At 42.0% G+C, this 18,847-nt stretch overlaps 1 protein-coding gene across 1 annotated transcript; it reads left to right on the top strand.

The window, feature by feature from the left end:
• Positions 1-210: 210 nt before the first annotated feature.
• On the top strand, positions 211-17,618 carry khnyn (KH and NYN domain containing). The gene is made up of 9 exons (XM_080897329.1): positions 211-798; positions 2,767-3,025; positions 6,144-6,278; positions 8,228-10,044; positions 11,617-11,747; positions 13,692-13,788; positions 13,927-14,034; positions 14,258-14,359; positions 14,446-17,618. Exons 2-9 carry the CDS (start codon positions 2,804-2,806, stop codon positions 14,837-14,839), a joined length of 3,006 nt encoding a protein of 1,001 aa, XP_080753455.1. The 5' UTR covers positions 211-798; positions 2,767-2,803; the 3' UTR covers positions 14,840-17,618.
• Positions 17,619-18,847: the final 1,229 nt, after the last annotated feature.

Here is an 18,847-nt window from a genome sequence, read left to right as displayed (position 1 = left end):
TACCCCCCTTTTTTCCACCTCGAACCGTGGACGGAGACTTTTATTAAAAACCTGCAAATTTAAAAACAAATATCTTTTTTTTTTAAATTTGAGCTACTGACAGAGAAATGCGTTACCAAACAGCCCAGCTTTCCACTTTACAAAGCCTGTCAGTGAGCAAAGTGAAAATTTTTTAGAAAAACTAGAAAAGGAGCGACAGAAAAACCCGTTCTGACGTCAGTGGAAATCCCCTCTATCTCCATTGTGACTGACAAAAGTCAACACCTAAATGTATTTTAAAACACATGTTCCGATGCGTGGTTTAATCACACAGTCGTATATTTTTGTCCAGCTTCACATAAACAAAAGACAAAACCTATGAGCCCTCCTTTATTTGAATCAATAAAGGAGCATACCGTCAATTCTTTCTGTGTCCGGTAATTCTCCCTTGCAGCCGCGCACGGCCTCGGCAGGGTTATTATCATCAGGGTATTACTACAGGTGACCCAGTAAGAGGTAACCACCCGGGCCTCGCTCGCTGGTTTAGTTTCGGTTTTGTGCTCGGGGGTTTTCACCGGTTGGTATGATGTCCCTGCCCGGCGCTCACTGGCTTCCTCATCCGCCCGTCCCCTGCTGCCGCCGCCGCTGCAGGGACGTGACTGTGAGCTGTGCTTCCGAGCAGTGAGCGTCGAGGAGCATGTGGTAAACTTTGGACCGCTTGCGTAGTTGTTTTTGTTTTACGGTTGCGGAAGACTGAAGGGGAGCTGCCGCCGCTGTTTCTCCTGGAAACGAAACTTTAACGGCGCGGATCGAGCTCACGTAAGAAAACGACACCGACGCGTTACTGTTATCGTTATTATTTGATGCTTTTATATGTTTAGAAAACATTTTTTGTGTGTTCCGCTAAGAGAAGCGAGATCGTTTCCTGGAATTCAGATCTAATAGAAAAGCGTTTCCCAAACACTCAGGCAGGTCCTAATAGAGCCGAATCATCGGGCCATTGTTTACAGGCTGCTGCTGCTAGATTACAGTTTATTTCTATAAATTAGATCTTTGGCTGGGTGGGAGCTGGAGTGGCGGATGGGCCGTTAAAGCGGATGTTTTGTATGGAGCTGGTAATACTATATGAGTCTTGTTTACATGAACTCCGATGATTTCAGGTACAAAGGTGGCGGAGACGTATTTGTAATGCTGTCATTCTGTGCCCCCTGCTTTGAAATGTGGGTAAGCCTGCATTACAGCGGGTGTTCCCCTAGCCGTTTGACTTGTTGCAGATGACTGTGAGTTACTATATGAGTATTTCCACAAAAAAAGGGGAAACGGTTCCCCTCCAGCCAAGACCTGCTGCATTCAAACACTGCCTCGGTATCACAGGGCTCCCATTGTTTCCAGCTTCATATTTTAGTTGTTAGACTCTTCTAGAGCGTGTTTGCATCAGTTATACCCGTGTTTATTGATAACAGGCCATTGGAGCTTCCCTCAGTTTAGGATAGCTTTCTTCTCATTGGCTACATCTGGCAAACAGAAGGCTTGAGCAGAAAATATACACGTAAATGTCATTTTGAGTACACTGTAGTTGTTACATTTATTGTAATCTGGCCAAATGACATGTACTTGAATAGTGAGGATATTTTCCTTGATTTCTTATCATGTAAAATAAATGAACTGTTGATTTTATATATTTCACTTGCATTTTATTCAGAATTATTGCATCATGTTTATGAATTGTGTTTTTGAGTCTGCTTGAAATCTACACCCAATAAGCAAGTCATAACGGCAAACCCTAGAAATTAAGTGATTGCAACCGCACAGGTATACATGCTGGTACCTGCTTGTGTCAGTTATTTTGTAGGTTCTATGCAGGCCCGACGCAGGGCTCTATGTTTAGGTTGAAGATAGACCGGGTTGCTAGTGACCTGCATCAGGTTGAGGTAGGGTTAGGTTTTCATAGGTCCTCTTTTTATGGATAAATGAGGAATGAGTATAAACATGGGCAGCTCAGCTTGACAGGTTTGGAGGCAAGGCTGAGATGGTTTGGACACGAGCAGAGGAGGAAAAGAGGAAGACCGCAGAGGACGTTTTGGATAATAGTGATGGAGAACAGGCAGAAAGAGGGAGGCAACCTCTAAAGAGAGCATCTGAAGTAGGAAGAAGAAGAGTTATCCAGCTGATCTAGACCTCAGAAGCCTAACAGTTGAAACCACAAGCTATACTCTGAACTGGGTGAGCCAAGACCCTCAGGTTCCATGTGCAGTTTCAGGCTTGGAATAGGCTGACAACATTTACTAACCAGTAACTATTTTGATGGTAAACTGATTATGTTTAGATTTTGGACTATTGAACTATTTTTAGATATTTCTTTACATCATTTACGGTCGGAAGAGAGAAAAGGTCAGCATGTGACTGAGGTGTCCAAAAGCTGCACTGACTTGAAACTCCTGTCTTTCGCTGATGTCAGGAAAGATTCCCAGCAGAATGAAATAGAGGAAATGACAAGCTTCCCTCAGATGGGAAAATTCATAACTGGTTTTCAGCAGGAGCTGCTTAAAGATAGTTAAAATCTACTGTGAGACCTGGTTATCTCTCATGCTTTTTTTGGACTATGTGAGTTCACCTTTCTAAAACTGTAAACATCTTTTTACCCATGTTAGAAAAAAGCCAGCTGTAGTTATCCAAAACACCAGACACTCTAATAACTAAGATATTGACTGGCAGCAGTCTTAGTTTATATGTTTTCTTCCTTTAACCTTTTTTAACCCGACGGATACTGAAATGTGTTTTTCGCAGTATGTTCGACCGTCTGTCACCAATTTAAGAAGAAAGGATGGATGACGAGAGAAGCGACGCAGGCGGAGGAGAGGCGGAGTTGGAGGATGAGTTTGCGTGCGCCGGGATGCTGCGGGGGTCTCTGACCTCCCTGCACAGCACGGTGGAGCGGATATTCAGTGTGGCGTTCAGCATCGGGGCGGACGATTTGCCTCACGGCAGCAACGGCCAAATATGGCTGAAACTGCGAGGGCCGAGCGCCAGTGTGAAAGCCGCCAAGGTGAGGCCCTGCTCTTGTTTATAATGCCCTATCAGTCCAGAACAGAGATAAGTTATTAGGCAGTGTGGCTCATAAACACGATGGAAGTTGACTTTGCCAGAGGTTGCTCTCTGCAGTAACCTCTGGCCAAGTCCAGTTTCACTTATCAGTAATTCTAACTGGTAACTGAAACTGGACTTGAGTTCACATTAGTGGTGCTAATTTTTCCTTATCCAGTGTTACTCCATTGATTTTAAGCTTTAGTTTAAAAAGTTGCCACAGCAGTGAAAGAAAACAAGCCAGAATACCATTTATGGGGAGCTTTAGCAGTTAAGTAGTAATCATCAGCTGATAGCTCAAACGCCACTCTGTTACCAGAGTGGGAGGGGCGTGACGGTGGGAGGGGCGAGACAATGACCCATATTTGCTTTATAACCACAACAAACTCATTGTGATGAATTATACACCTTCTATTTAGAGCTGGATCAGGTGACCTTAGTTACGTGTTTCTTTCTATTATTGTATCATCTTTACATTACAATATAAAGAGTCTTGAGGCCACTGTTGTTGTGATTTGGCTCCATATTAATAAAACTGAACTGAATTAATGTATGTGCTGTGACTTACTTAGAAGTACTGCAAAGAGAGCCAGAGAGACATCAAAATGTTCAAAAAGCACACCTCGCTGCTGCTAATCAAGCAGGAGGGAGGTACGAGATAAAGTGTGCGTCTGAGTAGTCAAATATTTGCGTTCGGTAGCTGGAAATTACTTAAGAGCTGTGAAACTGAAGCGCTTTCATCACCCCTACTCTCATTTCTCGGCAATATCCCTTTTAAGGATTATTTGCCCGTTCGTTACTTTGAGCTTCTCATCACGATCTGTCAGATCAGGAGGCCTTTTCTTTCTCTTTTAGTATTTAATCTTTCTTGCATCAACTTTCACAGGAAATCTTTTCTTCTTTATCCGAATCACAGCCTTTATCTCCGGGGCTGCCTAAGCCAGTTTTTGGCTTTTTTTTTAACCTAATCACTCAATGTTAATGGAAAATTGTATTTAGTAGTCAGTATAATCTTTTAGTGATATAAGTTTGCATATGGTAGAATACTGCATGTAGTTATTTGTATTAGGAAATATTCAACCATGTATACTTAGAGGCATATAATTAATTGTGTGTGATCTTTAACAGGCTGCAAAGGCTTGGTGTGTATTCCACACTAGGATGCACACCCACATCCTGGGAGCACGAGAAAGATCGTACTTTCTCTTATTGTTTTATGGTAGGATTAACGTAGCTACGTTTGTTTTAGTTAAGTGCTCTTTTGTTTAGATGAACTGCAGGACTTCCTCACTGTGTTATCTAGGGTGAACCATCTAGGGTGAGGGGGAGGCTACCCTCTTCCTGACCAAGGATGTTTGACCCTTTGATCAGCAGTAACACACACACACACACATACGTTCAATGGAGTATAAAATAAAGACCAGGGCAGTTCCTCACCGGAGTCTCTCAGTAGGGAGCTGCCCTTGCTAGCAAGAACTCTGTGTGTTTCTCTTCTCTGAGTCTTTACTGAAGAAGTGTTTTAGAATATTTTCCTTAACACTCAAGTAAACAAGTTTCCTGTGCAATCATTCAGATTTTACTATTTTTTCAGTATCGTCGACCGCCCCGCTTTCTCCATTGTGCACCATATCTCTGCATCCTCGTGCAGGGCTAACCCACTTTTGTCATTAATCCAGCTGTAAATTTATTTGGGTTTTTTGTGTCTACAGTCTACTGAGTGTTAAGGGACCATTCCCAGGTAATGACTCATCAAAGTTTTTTAAGTGTTGTTTCACCCGTTAGGTTTCATTCCACATATGCAAGCGCCTGTTGACACATGCAGTCAGAAAGATTCGTTCACTCATACAAAGACTAGCAGACTGATGCACTGCAAAGTCAGTCGCTGTAGTGTTACAGTAGTAGCTGTAATCACACCATTGTCGGGCATATAGGCAGTTTGAGAAGACATGCAAACCATACGTAGGTGGACTTCCTCTTTGCTAAAGGCCATTTTGGGAGACGCAAATATCAGCTTGACTGAGTGATATGTCAGTGTATTGTGTTTTATTTATTTTTATATTGTTTTACTGTCCTGTGTTAGCTGTGTCTAAAAACATTCTCCTTCATGTGCAGACCGCAGCTGTGGAGGTTCAAACGAGAATAGTAGGTGTAAAAATGACCAACGGAGGTGGAGATAGAGTCAGTCAGTGGATCTGCTGCAGCTGCTGTCAGCGAGATGATTTTATAAACATAAACTATAATAAACTGCTTATTACCTTTCCTGCTTTCTTTAACGTCCGCAGCTAGATTAGAGCGTGGACGTTGCAGACTTTGAAACTTTAGCACAAATAGGGGAAGGTGGATCTCCTGTGGATGGACTTCAGTGGGGTCAGGGTTCAGTCATTCGTACCCACCGCATCGGTCTCTTTGTGCGCCAACGGTGACATCATCACACAGCCAGAGCCATTTATGCTCGCCACAGCTTTTGCAGCAACAGCAAATGGTACGAGGTTACAAAAATCTAGAGGTTCATCATCAGCCAAAACGACACTGGAGCGCTGCTTGTGGTTTTGTTGTGAGACGATTAAATCGAACTCTGGTTTGTTTTCCCCCTCGGTGCGATTCGTTTGTGCAGATGTGAACACGGTGATCACAGCAAAACAACTGCACCGAGACCATTTAGAGGAGGTGGTCTTGGCTCGGTCCCAAACAGACTACGAAGCGTGTTTATGGTGAGAACGTCATCTGACCTCAATCTGACTGCATGTTTGAGCTAAACGCCTTCGCGTAGCTAGATATGCTTTACGAAATGTAAAGTGTTTCCCAGATAAACACAAATTTATCCACGTTATCCACTAGGTAGTACACAATACCTAGACACATCCGGCTAGTAAGTGGACTGACCGTTCTCGTGCAGTCAGTCCTTTGGTGTCTCTGAACTTCCACCTTTCTCTCTAAGTGTAGAAAATAATCAAAACCTTAAATATTCCCAGCACGATGCATGGACAGAGCATTCAACTCTGGCTCTTCCCATGGAGCTTCTTTTTCATAATTACTAAAGTTTAACAACACTATTTTGTTTTTTTGTTTATTTTTTTCAGTTATTTGTGAAAGGAGTTGTGAACCAGGAGGAACAGCAGGAGATTAAGTATCCTGGGGTGCTTCACTGTGTCTTCTGCGGAGCCAAAGGCCTGTTCATGGACAGCCTGATCAAAAGCACCTCAGCACATATAGTGGTAAGAGCTCAACAACAGGCCGGTTTCACAGTAATAGTTACTATAGAGAGGCATTTGTTACACCTTTGTTTGTCTACTACATTGGTTCTCTAACCTTTTAATAACTTCATTATTACTGAATAGATTTTTATTAAAGATGCACAAATTGTAGAAATCTGAGCTGATATTGATATTAGAATAACAACAGTTTTTTTTTCTTTTTTTGTATTTATTTCCACTTTTGCCCCAAATAAGCAAAGAAATCCTCCTTATAAACAATACCTGATCTGTTTTAAAGCCTTTCAGTTTGTCATTGCCCAATTTTTAACGGATAGCAACCAATGTGACACAACTGATGTGCATATAATTATGGGTATTAATGTCATGGTCATTTGGGGCATTTAATGATTTCTTTGAAGTGTTCTTTTCCCAGGGTGGGATAAGCACAGCATATATAATCTTTAATAACTTAAAAACAAGAATTGTGTTCACCAGTTTCAATTTGTTATGGATTGTCTCTAGTCATGATATCTAGAACCCATTGGGAGTGTACAGAAGTTCATTTCTGGGTCTCAGAGACTTAAAATGAAAAAAACACGTTAAATGAAAGTAAAAAGGTTTAGAGGGTGTAATACATTAACAAGCTTAGTGTGCCATTATTCACTGATGATGCAACAAAGTGACTAATAGTGTGATATCAAGAGATTACAGTCCTGTTATTCCAATAAGAAATCACATTATTAGTCAATATCAGTTTTACGCCATCAGATGGAAATGTGTCACACGCCTTCCACAAGTTAAAAACTGCCTTCAAAACCAAGACCGTGAAACAGTTTTTGGGAACTTCTGGTCTATTCTTAAGACGACTTATAGAACATAAAAATGCAACTCTGCATTCTGACAACTTTCTTTTTCAGTATGATTTGTTGCCCGTAAATTTCTTGGAACGTATTTTAATAATCTTACTTAAGAGGAAGAGGAAACTCCAGTAAGAATATTTTGAGGTCCCCATTTTAATGTGTGTAAATGTTTAAATTAAGGCTTAAGGAGTGAGTTTTATGGGTGACTACCTGAGCTAAGTCCATGTCCATGCAGGACCGGAGGAGATGTGGCCCAGTAGTTTTGTCCATATGGTGCACTTTTGCTTTACTATGAGCTTGAGGTCGTCTGGCCATTCTCCTCTGACATCTGGCTTTTCAAACCACTGGCACCATGCACATTCAAAATCACTTGCTTGGTTGATGCTTGGTTTGAACTTGAACGGGTTGTTGCCATGTGACTGGCTGATTAGACATCTGCTTTAATGAACAGTTGAACAAGTGTACCTAACAAAGTGCCCTGTAAGTGTATGTAACTGTACTGGCAGATTTCCACACCTGGAGAAGCCATAGACTGTAATGAAAACATTGCCACCCTGACACCTACCATTGGCCTCTCCCATGGGTTCATAATTCCATGACTTAACTTTACCATTACAGCCGTCACCATCCTGCTTCCTTTTTTTATTTTCTCAGTCTTTCTTAAATAGATTCTGTATTTGAATATGAAGAATTTGTAGGCAAGAATGGTATTTACTCTGTTTGGAGTCTGCTTATAGTTTTGGTTGCACGCAGGTGAATCATCCAGTCTTTCAAGTAGTGATGGTTTATGTTGAAATGCAAATACTGAAATACTCATTGGATACTGTCAGACAATGATTTGTCTTTCTATTAAGTTTTTATTGAATTTTCATTCATTGTATGATATAATGGTCAGTGGATACAAGACCTGAAAATTAACAGTTGGTCCACAATCCATTAAAGGAAACAGCAAAGGCAAAATAAATAAATTAAACATTGATCTGTTTAAGTAGAATTCTTTTATTCTTTTGTTTTGGTCTTTTTTGGTTTAAATGATCTGTTATATTATTATTTTTCAGTCATTGGTAGAACTCAGATTAATGCCTTTCTGTCTTTCTCCTACCAAATCAGGTCGTCTCTCCAGGATTCCTGCTCATATCTGGCCTGGTGGAGCCGGTGGTGCGAGCCTACTCTCTTATTACAGACCTGGTAGAGAGGTATGAGGGCACACAGTCCAAGCGCATGGGGGACGGAGGCTCAGGTGAGTCCCTGGATTCACGACGGGCCTTTAAAACTCTGGTGGAGAAGTGGGAAGACAGGCACATCCTGGATCTTCTTGTGCTGCCAGGATCAGTAAAGGAAATCCTGTTGGACTTGGTGAAAGAAACGGGACTTGGATCAAGCCCTAGTTCATCACTGACTGATGTAAATACAGAGGCAAGGCCACATGGGGATTCAGAGGATAGGTCTAAAATACCCAGTGCCCTAAAGCAAACAGTCCCTGATCCTTCTACCACTACTGAGCGATGGGCTGAAGGGATGGCTGCAGGCACAGGAAATGACTTTGCAAATAAAGACTCCTTCCAGGGTTTTTACATGTCTGCAGGCACCCGAGGGAGGGCAGAGGGTGCTGAAGAAAGACCCGCGCATTCACCACAGGAGGTAGGAGAAGAGCACTTGGGCCAAGCAACAGCATCCGGGAAGGAAAAAGAGCAGGAGTTGCAGCTGTCGATGGGAAACAAGGAGTTTTGGCTTCTTTTGAAATTCTTTACCGCCATGGGATACACAGAGGAGGTTGTGAAACGAGTGCTTGCCAGAACAGGACCTAAAGAGGCATCGCAGATTCTGGACTTAGTTCAACAGGAGCAGGACCGCAGTGACCAAGAGCAGAGGAATCGGGTTCTCCCAAACCCAAAGAGGGAAGACGCTGTCGACCTGAATCAGACAGAGAAAAACCGACCCTGTGAGACAGAACACAGAGAAGATGGGGGAGAAATAGCAGGAGGCGGTGGAGCCATACGTAGCGATGGAGAAACAGAAGAAGGACGAGAGGGGGAAGACGCAACAGGGGATGCAAGACACAATCAGGGAAAAGTCAGTGCAGACGTAATGAATAAAGAGCAAGAGGAAGACTTTGTGCTGGGGGTGTTGAAGAAAGCGGCAGCCAGCTGTGGGTACCCCGAACAGAACGTAACCAAACTGTACAACTTGTTGCCTGATGGATCGACTCACCAGCTGCTCCTGCAGCTGCAGAAAGAGGGAGTCAAAGAGGCAGGAGCCTTCAGAGAAGGACCGAGAGAGATGGATGATGTGGTCTTGGACACTGGCGGGTCAAAACTTCAAATAATACCAGAACTTCAGCCTTATACACCTCCAGAAGAGAGAGAATTCGATGGTCGAGAAAAGATAAGGGTGTCAAGGATTGATAGTAGTGTCCCTATTGAGGGACGAGATATTTGGAATAATAAACCCCAGCAGTCACCGGTGACCTTGTACACCTCACAGCAAAAGCAACACCAGCCTTCAAAGTCACAAACTCCTCACCACATCATCCTACCTGGGGTCAAAGGGCCACCAATGCCTACTTATGCCTCATCCATGGATCCTCAGCTCACCAATTTCCAATCTCATAAGCAACAAGGCAACACCAACTACTTGCCTAATCCATCTCCCACAAAACAGAATCATCATGCTCAGAACAATGGCTCAAAGCACTCCTTTAAGCAAGCCCTTCAAGCTCCTCAGCCTTTATTCCCTGGCACGAAGGACTCGTCTCCCACCAGAGCGATGGACAAACGGGGTTTCGTGTCTACTCCTTCAGTGGTGGTGACAGGAGAGCAGCGATTCTTGGAGAGCCTGCAGATCCCCTTTGAACTCAAGCTGACAGACCAGCCCGGAGACCCAACACTGAGGACGATCATAATTGATGGGAGTAACGTGGCTATGAGGTAAGAATTACAGCAAATAAAGGTCGTACTGGGAAAATGCGGTAAGGTATACAATAGAGTAGAAGATTTATTTTGGTGGGGTGTTTATGAGAAGGGAATATGAGAACAGGAAATATAGATAGTCCTGTTAGGCCAAATGTGAAGGACTTCTTGAGAATTTGAAAACATATTTAGAAATGAGGATCTACTCTTTGTGTCCTTTTGCTCTAAAAGTAAAAGCTTAAAATGAAAGATATAGTTATTATTCCATCTTAGTAGTACATTATGCCACAGTTTATGAATGTGCATGATTAGTTGAGTGCATGTTTACACATTTAAACATGTTATAACAATGGAATTGTGCATTAATAAGATACCCATGCTGCAGTGGGCCTCTGTAAACTTTCCAGGAATGGTGATTGTATTTTCTCATGTAATAGATGGTAAAGGAACACCTGTGGCTGATGTGTAGACTCTGTTTAAAGATTTATAAAGTTGTGATGGCAGTGTGTTCATTAATAATTGTAGTCTGCGATGGGCTTACCTACCCAGCGAGTGGGAGCAGGAAGATAAACTGACCCAGAACTATTGGCGAAGCATGACGTTTACACAGAAACACAAAGCGAAGGGAAGGAACAGAGATCTATGCATGTAGGTGCTAAACAGTTTTTTAAAGGGTTTGATGGGTAAGAGTAGGCACCATCAACAAATGCATATGCTGCAGTCATTTTTACCTCAGAGCTGGGAGTTGCATTGGTCCCGATTTGACCGTGTTACACAGTTACGACCCGGCTCAAAAGCCGCAACAAAAAAGAGAGGAGACGAATACCAGATTGTAGGTGAGAAGAGGTTTTAATCCTAAAATGCATAGCAGGTTGGCTAACATGGCTGGTACCACCAAGGCACGGCTGGTGAGGCTTTTTGAAAGCCTGCCTCAGATATGCTTTTATCAACACCTGACTAGGTGTGGCCAATTACCATCAGCTGAACACACTGAAGAGATTAGGGCTGCAGAGGGACGTAGCAACACATTTTGGTTTCTTCGAACTGGATGGGTAAAGCCTGATGCTCTTCGTATGGCTTATTTGGTGAACCACAAATACGCAATAGTGGTAATAGCGAGTGCTAGTTTTGCAGTTTCACTACTGTTTTGCTATCCTGGATTGGGAAGTCTGGTTTGGTGGGCCTTCTCTGACTTTTCGAGTGGAAATTCCAACTTGAAGGGTTATTCTGGTGGAAAATATAAGTGCAACATATCATCAGAGATACAGATGTCAAACAAAGGGGTGATAAGGTCACAAGGTCCGATACTGCAGGGGATTAGGAACTGTTTCATGATTAGCATAGTGACATGTAGCCTAGTTCCTCTTAGATGTATTTTTATCTGTTGCTTTTGATTGGACAGCACAATCGTCAAAAGTCAGAGGTTCCAAGAACTGGAAGTCAGCATATTATTCTTCACTGCACTTCAACTTCAATGTTAATGTTTGTTGGAGACGCACATAGTGATAAAAGAGAAAGAAAGTCCAGTGAACTGTGATCATATGAAGCATTATTTGTAACACTTTAATGGCAATCTTCATTTTTCCACAGTCACGGACTGGGTCATTTCTTCTCCTGTCGGGGAATCGCTCTGGCTGTACAGCACTTCTGGGACCGAGGCCATCGTCAAATCAGCGCCCTAATTCCACAGTGGAGGCAAAAGAGCGACCCCAGGGTCAAAGGTAACGCTTTAAAACTTAATGTATTGCTGAAATTGAACTCTTGTCAGTGTCAGGAGAGTGTCATAACGTTATCACATAATGATGTTCTCTTCTCTCACACGTAGCACACAGCAGAAAATGTGAGCAGTTTTTTTATTACTGGAATATACTTGGTTTAAGTTTTGACTTACAGACATGTGAAAAAGAAAGTCTTTCACATGACTGTGTGAATAATTAGGTACACCCAATGAATTGTTGACTTTATCAGTCTCTCATATCATTGTGGAGGAATTTTGGCCCACGTTACAAAATTGCTTCAGTTCGTTGAGGTTTTCAGGCATGAGTTGGTGCGCAGCTCTGTTAAGGTCTATTCACAACATTTCAGTCGGGTTAAAGTCTGGAGTTTTTTCACAGCACCTTGATTTTTTTCTTTTTCAGCTATTTTGTTGTAGATTTGCTGCAAGTGCTTTCTATCTAACATTCACATGCATTCATTCCCTGATGGATGCATCTATCTATGGATGTTAGCATCCATAGATAGAAGCTTGGGCAACATGCCCAAGGATATTAGCAGATGAGCTGCTCTACCTCCTGGGCTACAGCCAACCCCATGCTGTGCATTATGGTATTATATTAGCATCTACACCAGAAATCTTGTTGTTTTTTCAGATGTAGCCTTTTAAATCTAAGCTGTGCTGTCATGTTCTTTTTAGAGAGATGAGTCTTTCTTCTGGCCACCCTTAGAAAACAAACCATACTTATTTAGTCTTTTTCTAACTGTGCTGTCACGAACTTGCTAACTGAGCCCTGTAGAGTCTGAGATGTAGCCATTGGTTGTTGTTTTTTTTTGTGTGGTTTTTTTTTTTTACAGTTTCTGTGGATAAATTATTATTATTCAAGTCATTACATTTTTGTCATCATAAGTGAATGCCTGGCTAATCTGGCTCAGCTGTAGAGCAGAGGTTTCAGGGGGCAGTGCCAGGAGAGACTAGTATGCGTTTTCGGTGTCCCATTTAACACAGTAGCATCCTCGGGCTGGGAGAGAACCTCACGGGTGGCAGCTGGAGAAGTCAGAAGGACTGAGCGAAAACTGGGCATTATTTGAGAAGACAATTTTGAAAAGTGGTAGTCAACAAGAAAATAAAGAACACAGGCAAAGCCAAGCACTGTGTCCAAGTGTTTGTGTGCTGGGAAAAACCTGCTAGACTATGGAAGCATGAAGGGTGTATTTAATTTTTCAGAGCACTGGTGTAGGTAGGAGAGCTGTGTAAGCCGAGAGCATGCAGCTCTCAGCTTACATGACACCTTCCTGCTTTTACTGCCAGAGTTTACTGGCCAATACTTCCTTCTGTTCTCACATAGTTGCCACAAAGGAGCTGACAGGTTAAAGTCAGATAAATATAAAGCACTGGAAGAGTGACGTGTGTAGACTTTAGGGCCCCAGCTAAGAAAAATCTTGATTTATGATTCATTTCTTGATAATTTTTTTGTTGAAGTAAGAAACTTAGTTTAGTCTGTCAGAGGTAACAAATGTGTTGCATAAGACACCGTGTCTCCGATCACAATCGAACCAGCAACTTTTGCTTGCTAAGCAAATGTGTTAAACTCAGTTAATAAAAACAAAGCTTTACTGTTGATGAAGCTCAATTTAAATGAGTGATTGAAACTGCAGCTTTAGAAAATATTTCACTAAAAGGTTTAATTCCAAAAATTCTACTTCATGGCTATAACTTCCGCTCTATGAGTGTGTAGCTAGCATCTCATTGGGGTCAGGCTGTGACCCCATTGTTGTGCGTGTTTGCTCCTTGCTCCTGCTAACTCTGGATTCTGCAAAAGACTTCAAACGAGAAAACAAGTCATGCTTGGTGAATGCAGACTTCATGTGAGCTTTCAGCATGCGTGTGGGTGTTTCCCCTCATAGCAGACTGCTTCGTAAACAAAGAGTTGTTTGTGTCTGTCTCTCAGAGAAGCACTATCTGACAGAGCTGCAGCAGCTGGGCCTGCTCTCCTACACACCATCCAGAGAGGTCCAAGGCAAGAGGATCAGCTCGTATGATGACAGGTACAAGACACTGAGATATTGTTTTGTTTACACAACCCATCACATTTCATGTGGTTTTGTTGCTGTACACACTCCAGTCTATCTGGATACAGTTCAGATAAGCCAAAAATTGATACCCATGTCTTTGTGTTTATGCAGAATGATACTGCAGCACGCACAGAAGACAGGCGGAGTGATCGTGACCAACGACAACCTGAGGGACCTCTTGGACGAGTCCCCCGTATGGAGGGACATCATTAAAAAGAGGTAGGGCAGTGCTGCGCAGTCAGGGGGACTGAAATTTTGATTTGCACTGAAATGGTTTCACTCACATTTACCAAATGTAATAAAAAATCAGTCTCTGGACGTTTTTGTCCATTTTTATCTAAAAGATCCAAAAAGTTGGGTTGACAGAAAATACTGTCAATACCCTACACAATGTTTTTCACTAAATACATTTTTCCTCTGTGATCTGTTGCTGCTCGTCCAGTCTTCTTCAGTACACTTTTGTCGGGGATCACTTCATGGTCCCTGATGACCCTCTTGGAAGAGGAGGGCCTCACCTGGATGACTTCCTGCGTTCAGAGCATAGGTAACAGACCCAAGATATCCGATCTTATCCAATCCTTTGAGAATAATTTCACATGATGCTTCATTTTCCTTCTCAACATCTTTCAGGAGTCCAAATCCAGGAAATCACTCTTTTGCTGGCTCGGCCTCATCTTTCAGTTCCTCCAAACAGCCACGCTCCCAAACAGAGGTCATCAACTTCCGTGACCGAACACTAGGGGGCGCACTGGACGCTTTGGGAGCAGCCGGCAGGGGTAGAGGAAGGGGACAAGGAAAGGGATGGGACATGGGACAGAAGCAGAAGCAGTATGGTGCTACAGGTCATGGCCAGGGGGTCCGGACCGAGAGGAGTCCTGAAGAAACAGCCAGCCTGAGAGAGCAGCTCTGTCAGGTTTTCCCTAATCAGGACAACATGGTGACGCTGGTGCTGCAGTGCCACTCGGCAGAGACGGACATCAACGTGCTGTCTGATCTGATTTTGGAGCAGCAATCAACAAACTAGAAATCTCTCAGTTTTAGTGTTTCACCATAGAGTTTTCTCACAGAGTTGTTATTCATTTTCTCGTGTGACTATAGACTCTATGTAAAAGATGGATTTTAGCAACTGTGACATCATCCATTGGTTTGTGGTTTGTTTGTTTTTTAATCAGAACCAATGAAGGTGAAGTGGATTTAGCTGAGAAAATTAGAATATTGTACACTCAGTTTTGGCCAGTGTTGCCAACTTAGCGACTTTGTCACTATATATAGTGAGTTTTCAGGCCTCCTCAGCATCTTTTTTTCTAAAAAGCGACTAGCGACAAATCTGGCGACTTTTGGTGGTGTTATTAGGAAGACTTAGAACCACTTTTTGACGTGAAAGCACGTATCACTCTTTCTCTCAACAAGCAGCGGATGTCGCCATGGGCACCTCGCCTGTGCCAAAGCGCTCACAGGTGACGGATTGTTGTCACGCAGCAGTCGCAACCCAGCTGCTGTCAGAGCAGGAGATGTTGACCCCCTACGCCTCCAAAACTGCAAATGAATGGCGCATGAGTGACTGACTGTAACACAGTCAGTTCTTCTTTTACTCCAACTTTTTGCAAATCACAAAGTTTAAAGCTACACACACACAAAGTAATTCTGCCAGAGTGCCTATTTCAGGTCACTTTTGCCAGTACCCAGCCCAGACACAGGAGGTGGGTTAGAATTGTGACATAAAAAAACAATAATTGCTAAAAGAAATTTAATTTGTAGTTCTAAATATATTCTAAATTAATTTATTGTGTTTTTTACTCACTTTATGTCTCTTCCACGATATTTCTCTCTCCTACAACATAGGTTACAATTACATAAGCATGACCAATTGTGCAAATTAGGTAATGACATTATTTAGCAACTTTTAGGACAGCGATTTTCCTTACTGAGGAGTTGGCAACACTGGTTTTGGCTTCACATTTCAAATTCGGAGGTTACATCCATCTCCCATATACAGTCTGTATGGATATAGCACAACAGCAACTACATAGATAGATAGATAGATAGATAGATAGATAGATAGATAGATAGATAGATAGATAGATAGATAGATAGATAGATAGATAGATAAAGCTAAAACTAGACCTGCTCTGTCAACTGAACCAGAAAAATCCCTCAGTGATTGTCAGTTCATTATTTGTGTTTGTTGTTTTGATTTTTCTTTCAGAACTATACAGATGTATTATTCTCCTACATTTATGCATTGCTGTCAGTGTTTATTGTGTATTTTATGTTAGTCTGATTTCTGTCAAAGCACCAGTAAAACTGAAGACATTCCAGTGTAGCTTTAATGCCAAATACTGGCATGCTAACACACCAAACTAATGTGAATATATGGTTAATACATTAGTTAGCATTCTGACGCATTAAATTGACATCCAAAAATTTGGTCAAGACATAAGTTAGGATGCTAAATCACCTAATTGACACACAAACATATGGTTAACGCCTTAGTTAGCTTGCTAATTACCAAACTAACACATTAGCATGAATATATTAGCTAGAATGTTAACATACATAGTTAGCGTTTTAGCATGCAAAAACACCAAATTAACATTTTGGTTCTGACACACCAAATTAATGTAAATATATATAAACATATTGGTTAGCATGCTAATATTGACATTTAGCTTTAGTACAGCTTCCTAGGTTTAAGTTGGTTTTATGGTTGAGCAGAAGTAGCAGGGACTGCCCGTCCACCTGCAGTGAGCGCTGTTGTCAGATGGAGGCAGTGTACAAGGTATGTTACCGCCATTGTGCAGGCTACTTTTGTTTGTCTGTGAGCGAATTTTTTACATACAGAGAGCTGAAGTGAAACCGAGTGTTAAAAACTATGAAAATATTACTGCAGCCACTGTCTGTGCTATTCGTGCTTTATTTTTTTAGTCATTTTTCGAGGTTCTCCGATTCCTGGTGAACTCTTCTATTGCTCCCTTCTCTATTCCAGCCCACTTGTCAACCAGTCAGCATTCTGCAGTTGCAAATATCATCCACTTACAGCAACCTGCAGCCTAGATCTCAAAGGACTGCATGGGAGAGCGTCTTGGGTGGGGGAAAACCCCCCTGTTTGACCAAAAGCTGTACGCAGATGGACACATTTGTGACCATAAAACCAGCCTTAGAGACACTAGCTCAGCAACAGAGTCTTATTTTTATTTTTTTGTATTTTTATAAGACTAATATAGTCATTGCGTAATGACACCTATTAACTATCTTTCTCCGGGTAGTTTTAACTCTGGGAAAACGATTGTGAATCCCATATGGTATCATAACAGAGCCATTTTATAAACAGTTAGTCTGCTTTGGGTAATATAAAATTACATATTTTGTGTATTTTTCTGTTGTTTTTCCTTTAATTTTACAGCCACCGGTTTACTTAGAAAATAGGTTGAAAGATTTCTCAGAGGTACATAGTTGGCACTGAGAATAGATTTTTGGATATACAGTAACTGGTGTAAGAGTGTGTCATGCTGAGAAAGTAAAAACCCAACTTTGCAAAAATCTGCACAATTATATATTTTAACTTATTTTAATTAGGTCTTTTGTTTCGCATAACTTTGGTTATGAGTCTATAATTATATCTTTAAGGTATGTCTGGATGAAGAAATTAAGAGCAAACCAAAACATGGAAAATTCATTCTTCATCCAAATGTCATTGTTAATGTGGGCTACTTCCGTGTGAGTAAATAGCCGTAATCTTATTTGTATTGTTAATATTTATATATTTTATTCTTGTTCTTAATTAAAATATTTTTTAAATGGTGTTTCTATTGTCCTCTGTCAATTTCTGTCCTGTGTCCATCAGGATGTATTGTTCTCCAGCTAAAGCGAGGGAGTATGTAATCAATTGCGTTTGTTTGTCTGTCCGTCTGTTTCTTAGCAGTCTGGTTTTTGAGATATCATTTTTGAAATTTTGTGTGATGGTAGATTGCTAAAAACAGCTGTATATTACCCACAGCTTACTCGATCATCTTCAAGCCTCACAACAATAATCCAGGCCTTGGGAGATGTAAGGCCTAGGAGGGCTAAGCATTTGATCTTAACCTTCATTGTTCGTCCCCAAGATCAAAGCTCACCTTCAAGAAATATATGAAGAAACCGTCCATCCATCTTTGTGCTCTTTATCCAGGGCCGGGTCGCGGGGGCAGTGGCCTAAACAGAGAGGCCCAGACCTCCCTCTCCCCAGCCACCTCCTCCAGCTTGTCCGGGGAACACCCAGGCATTCGTAGGCAAGCCAAGAGATATAATTTCTCCAGCATTTCCTGGGTCTGACCAGGGGCTTCCTCCTGGTGGGACTTGCCCGGAACACCTCACCCAGGAGGCGCCCAGGGGGTATATTTGTCAGTTGCCCGAACCACCTCAGCTGGCTCCTTCCAATGCGAAGAACAGCAGCTCTACTCTGAGCCCCTTTCGGATGGACAAGCTTCTCACCCTATTTCTAAGGGAGAGGCCAGCCACCCTTCGGAGGAAGCTCATTTCCACCGTCACTACCCACAGCTCGTGACCATAGGTGAGGGTAGGGACATGGCTTGCAAAAGTATTCGGCCCCCTTGAACTTTTCCACATTTTGTCACATTACAGCCACAAACATGAATCAATTTTATTGGAATTCCTCGTTAAAGACCAATACAAAGTGGTGTACACGTGAGAAGTGGAACGAAAATCATACATGATTCCAAACATTTTTTTTACAAATAAATAACTGAAAAGTGGGGTGTGCGTAATTATTCAACCCCCTGAGTCAATACTTTGTAGAACCACCTTTTGCTGCAAGTCTTTTAGGGTCTGTCTCTACCAGCTTTGCACATCTAGAGACTGAAATTCTTGCCCATTCTTCTTTGCAAAACAGCTCCAGCTCAGTCAGATTAGATGGACAGTGTTTGTGAACTGCAGTTTTAGATCTTGCCACAGGTTCTCGATTGGATTTAGATCTGGACTTTGACTGGGCCGTTCTAACACATGGATATGTTTTGTTTTAAACCATTCCATTGTT

Source organism: Rhamphochromis sp. 'chilingali', assembly GCF_963969265.1.
Source record: "Rhamphochromis sp. 'chilingali' genome assembly, chromosome: 1".
NCBI classification, from domain to species: domain Eukaryota; kingdom Metazoa; phylum Chordata; class Actinopteri; order Cichliformes; family Cichlidae; genus Rhamphochromis; species Rhamphochromis sp. 'chilingali'.
Note: the sequence above shows the minus strand (reverse complement) of the source record. Positions and strands in the feature narration are given on the sequence as shown.

Excerpts from the sequence above, each read along its gene's own strand:
- khnyn (XM_080897329.1), top strand. The coding sequence starts at position 2,804 with ATGGATGACGAGAGAAGCGACGCAGGCGGAGGAGAGGCGGAGTTGGAG. Across the intron at positions 3,026-6,143 it reads CCAGTGTGAAAGCCGCCAAG|TTATTTGTGAAAGGAGTTGT; the intron begins GTGAGGCCCTGC and ends TATTTTTTTCAG. Across the intron at positions 13,789-13,926 it reads ATCAGCTCGTATGATGACAG|AATGATACTGCAGCACGCAC; the intron begins GTACAAGACACT and ends GTGTTTATGCAG.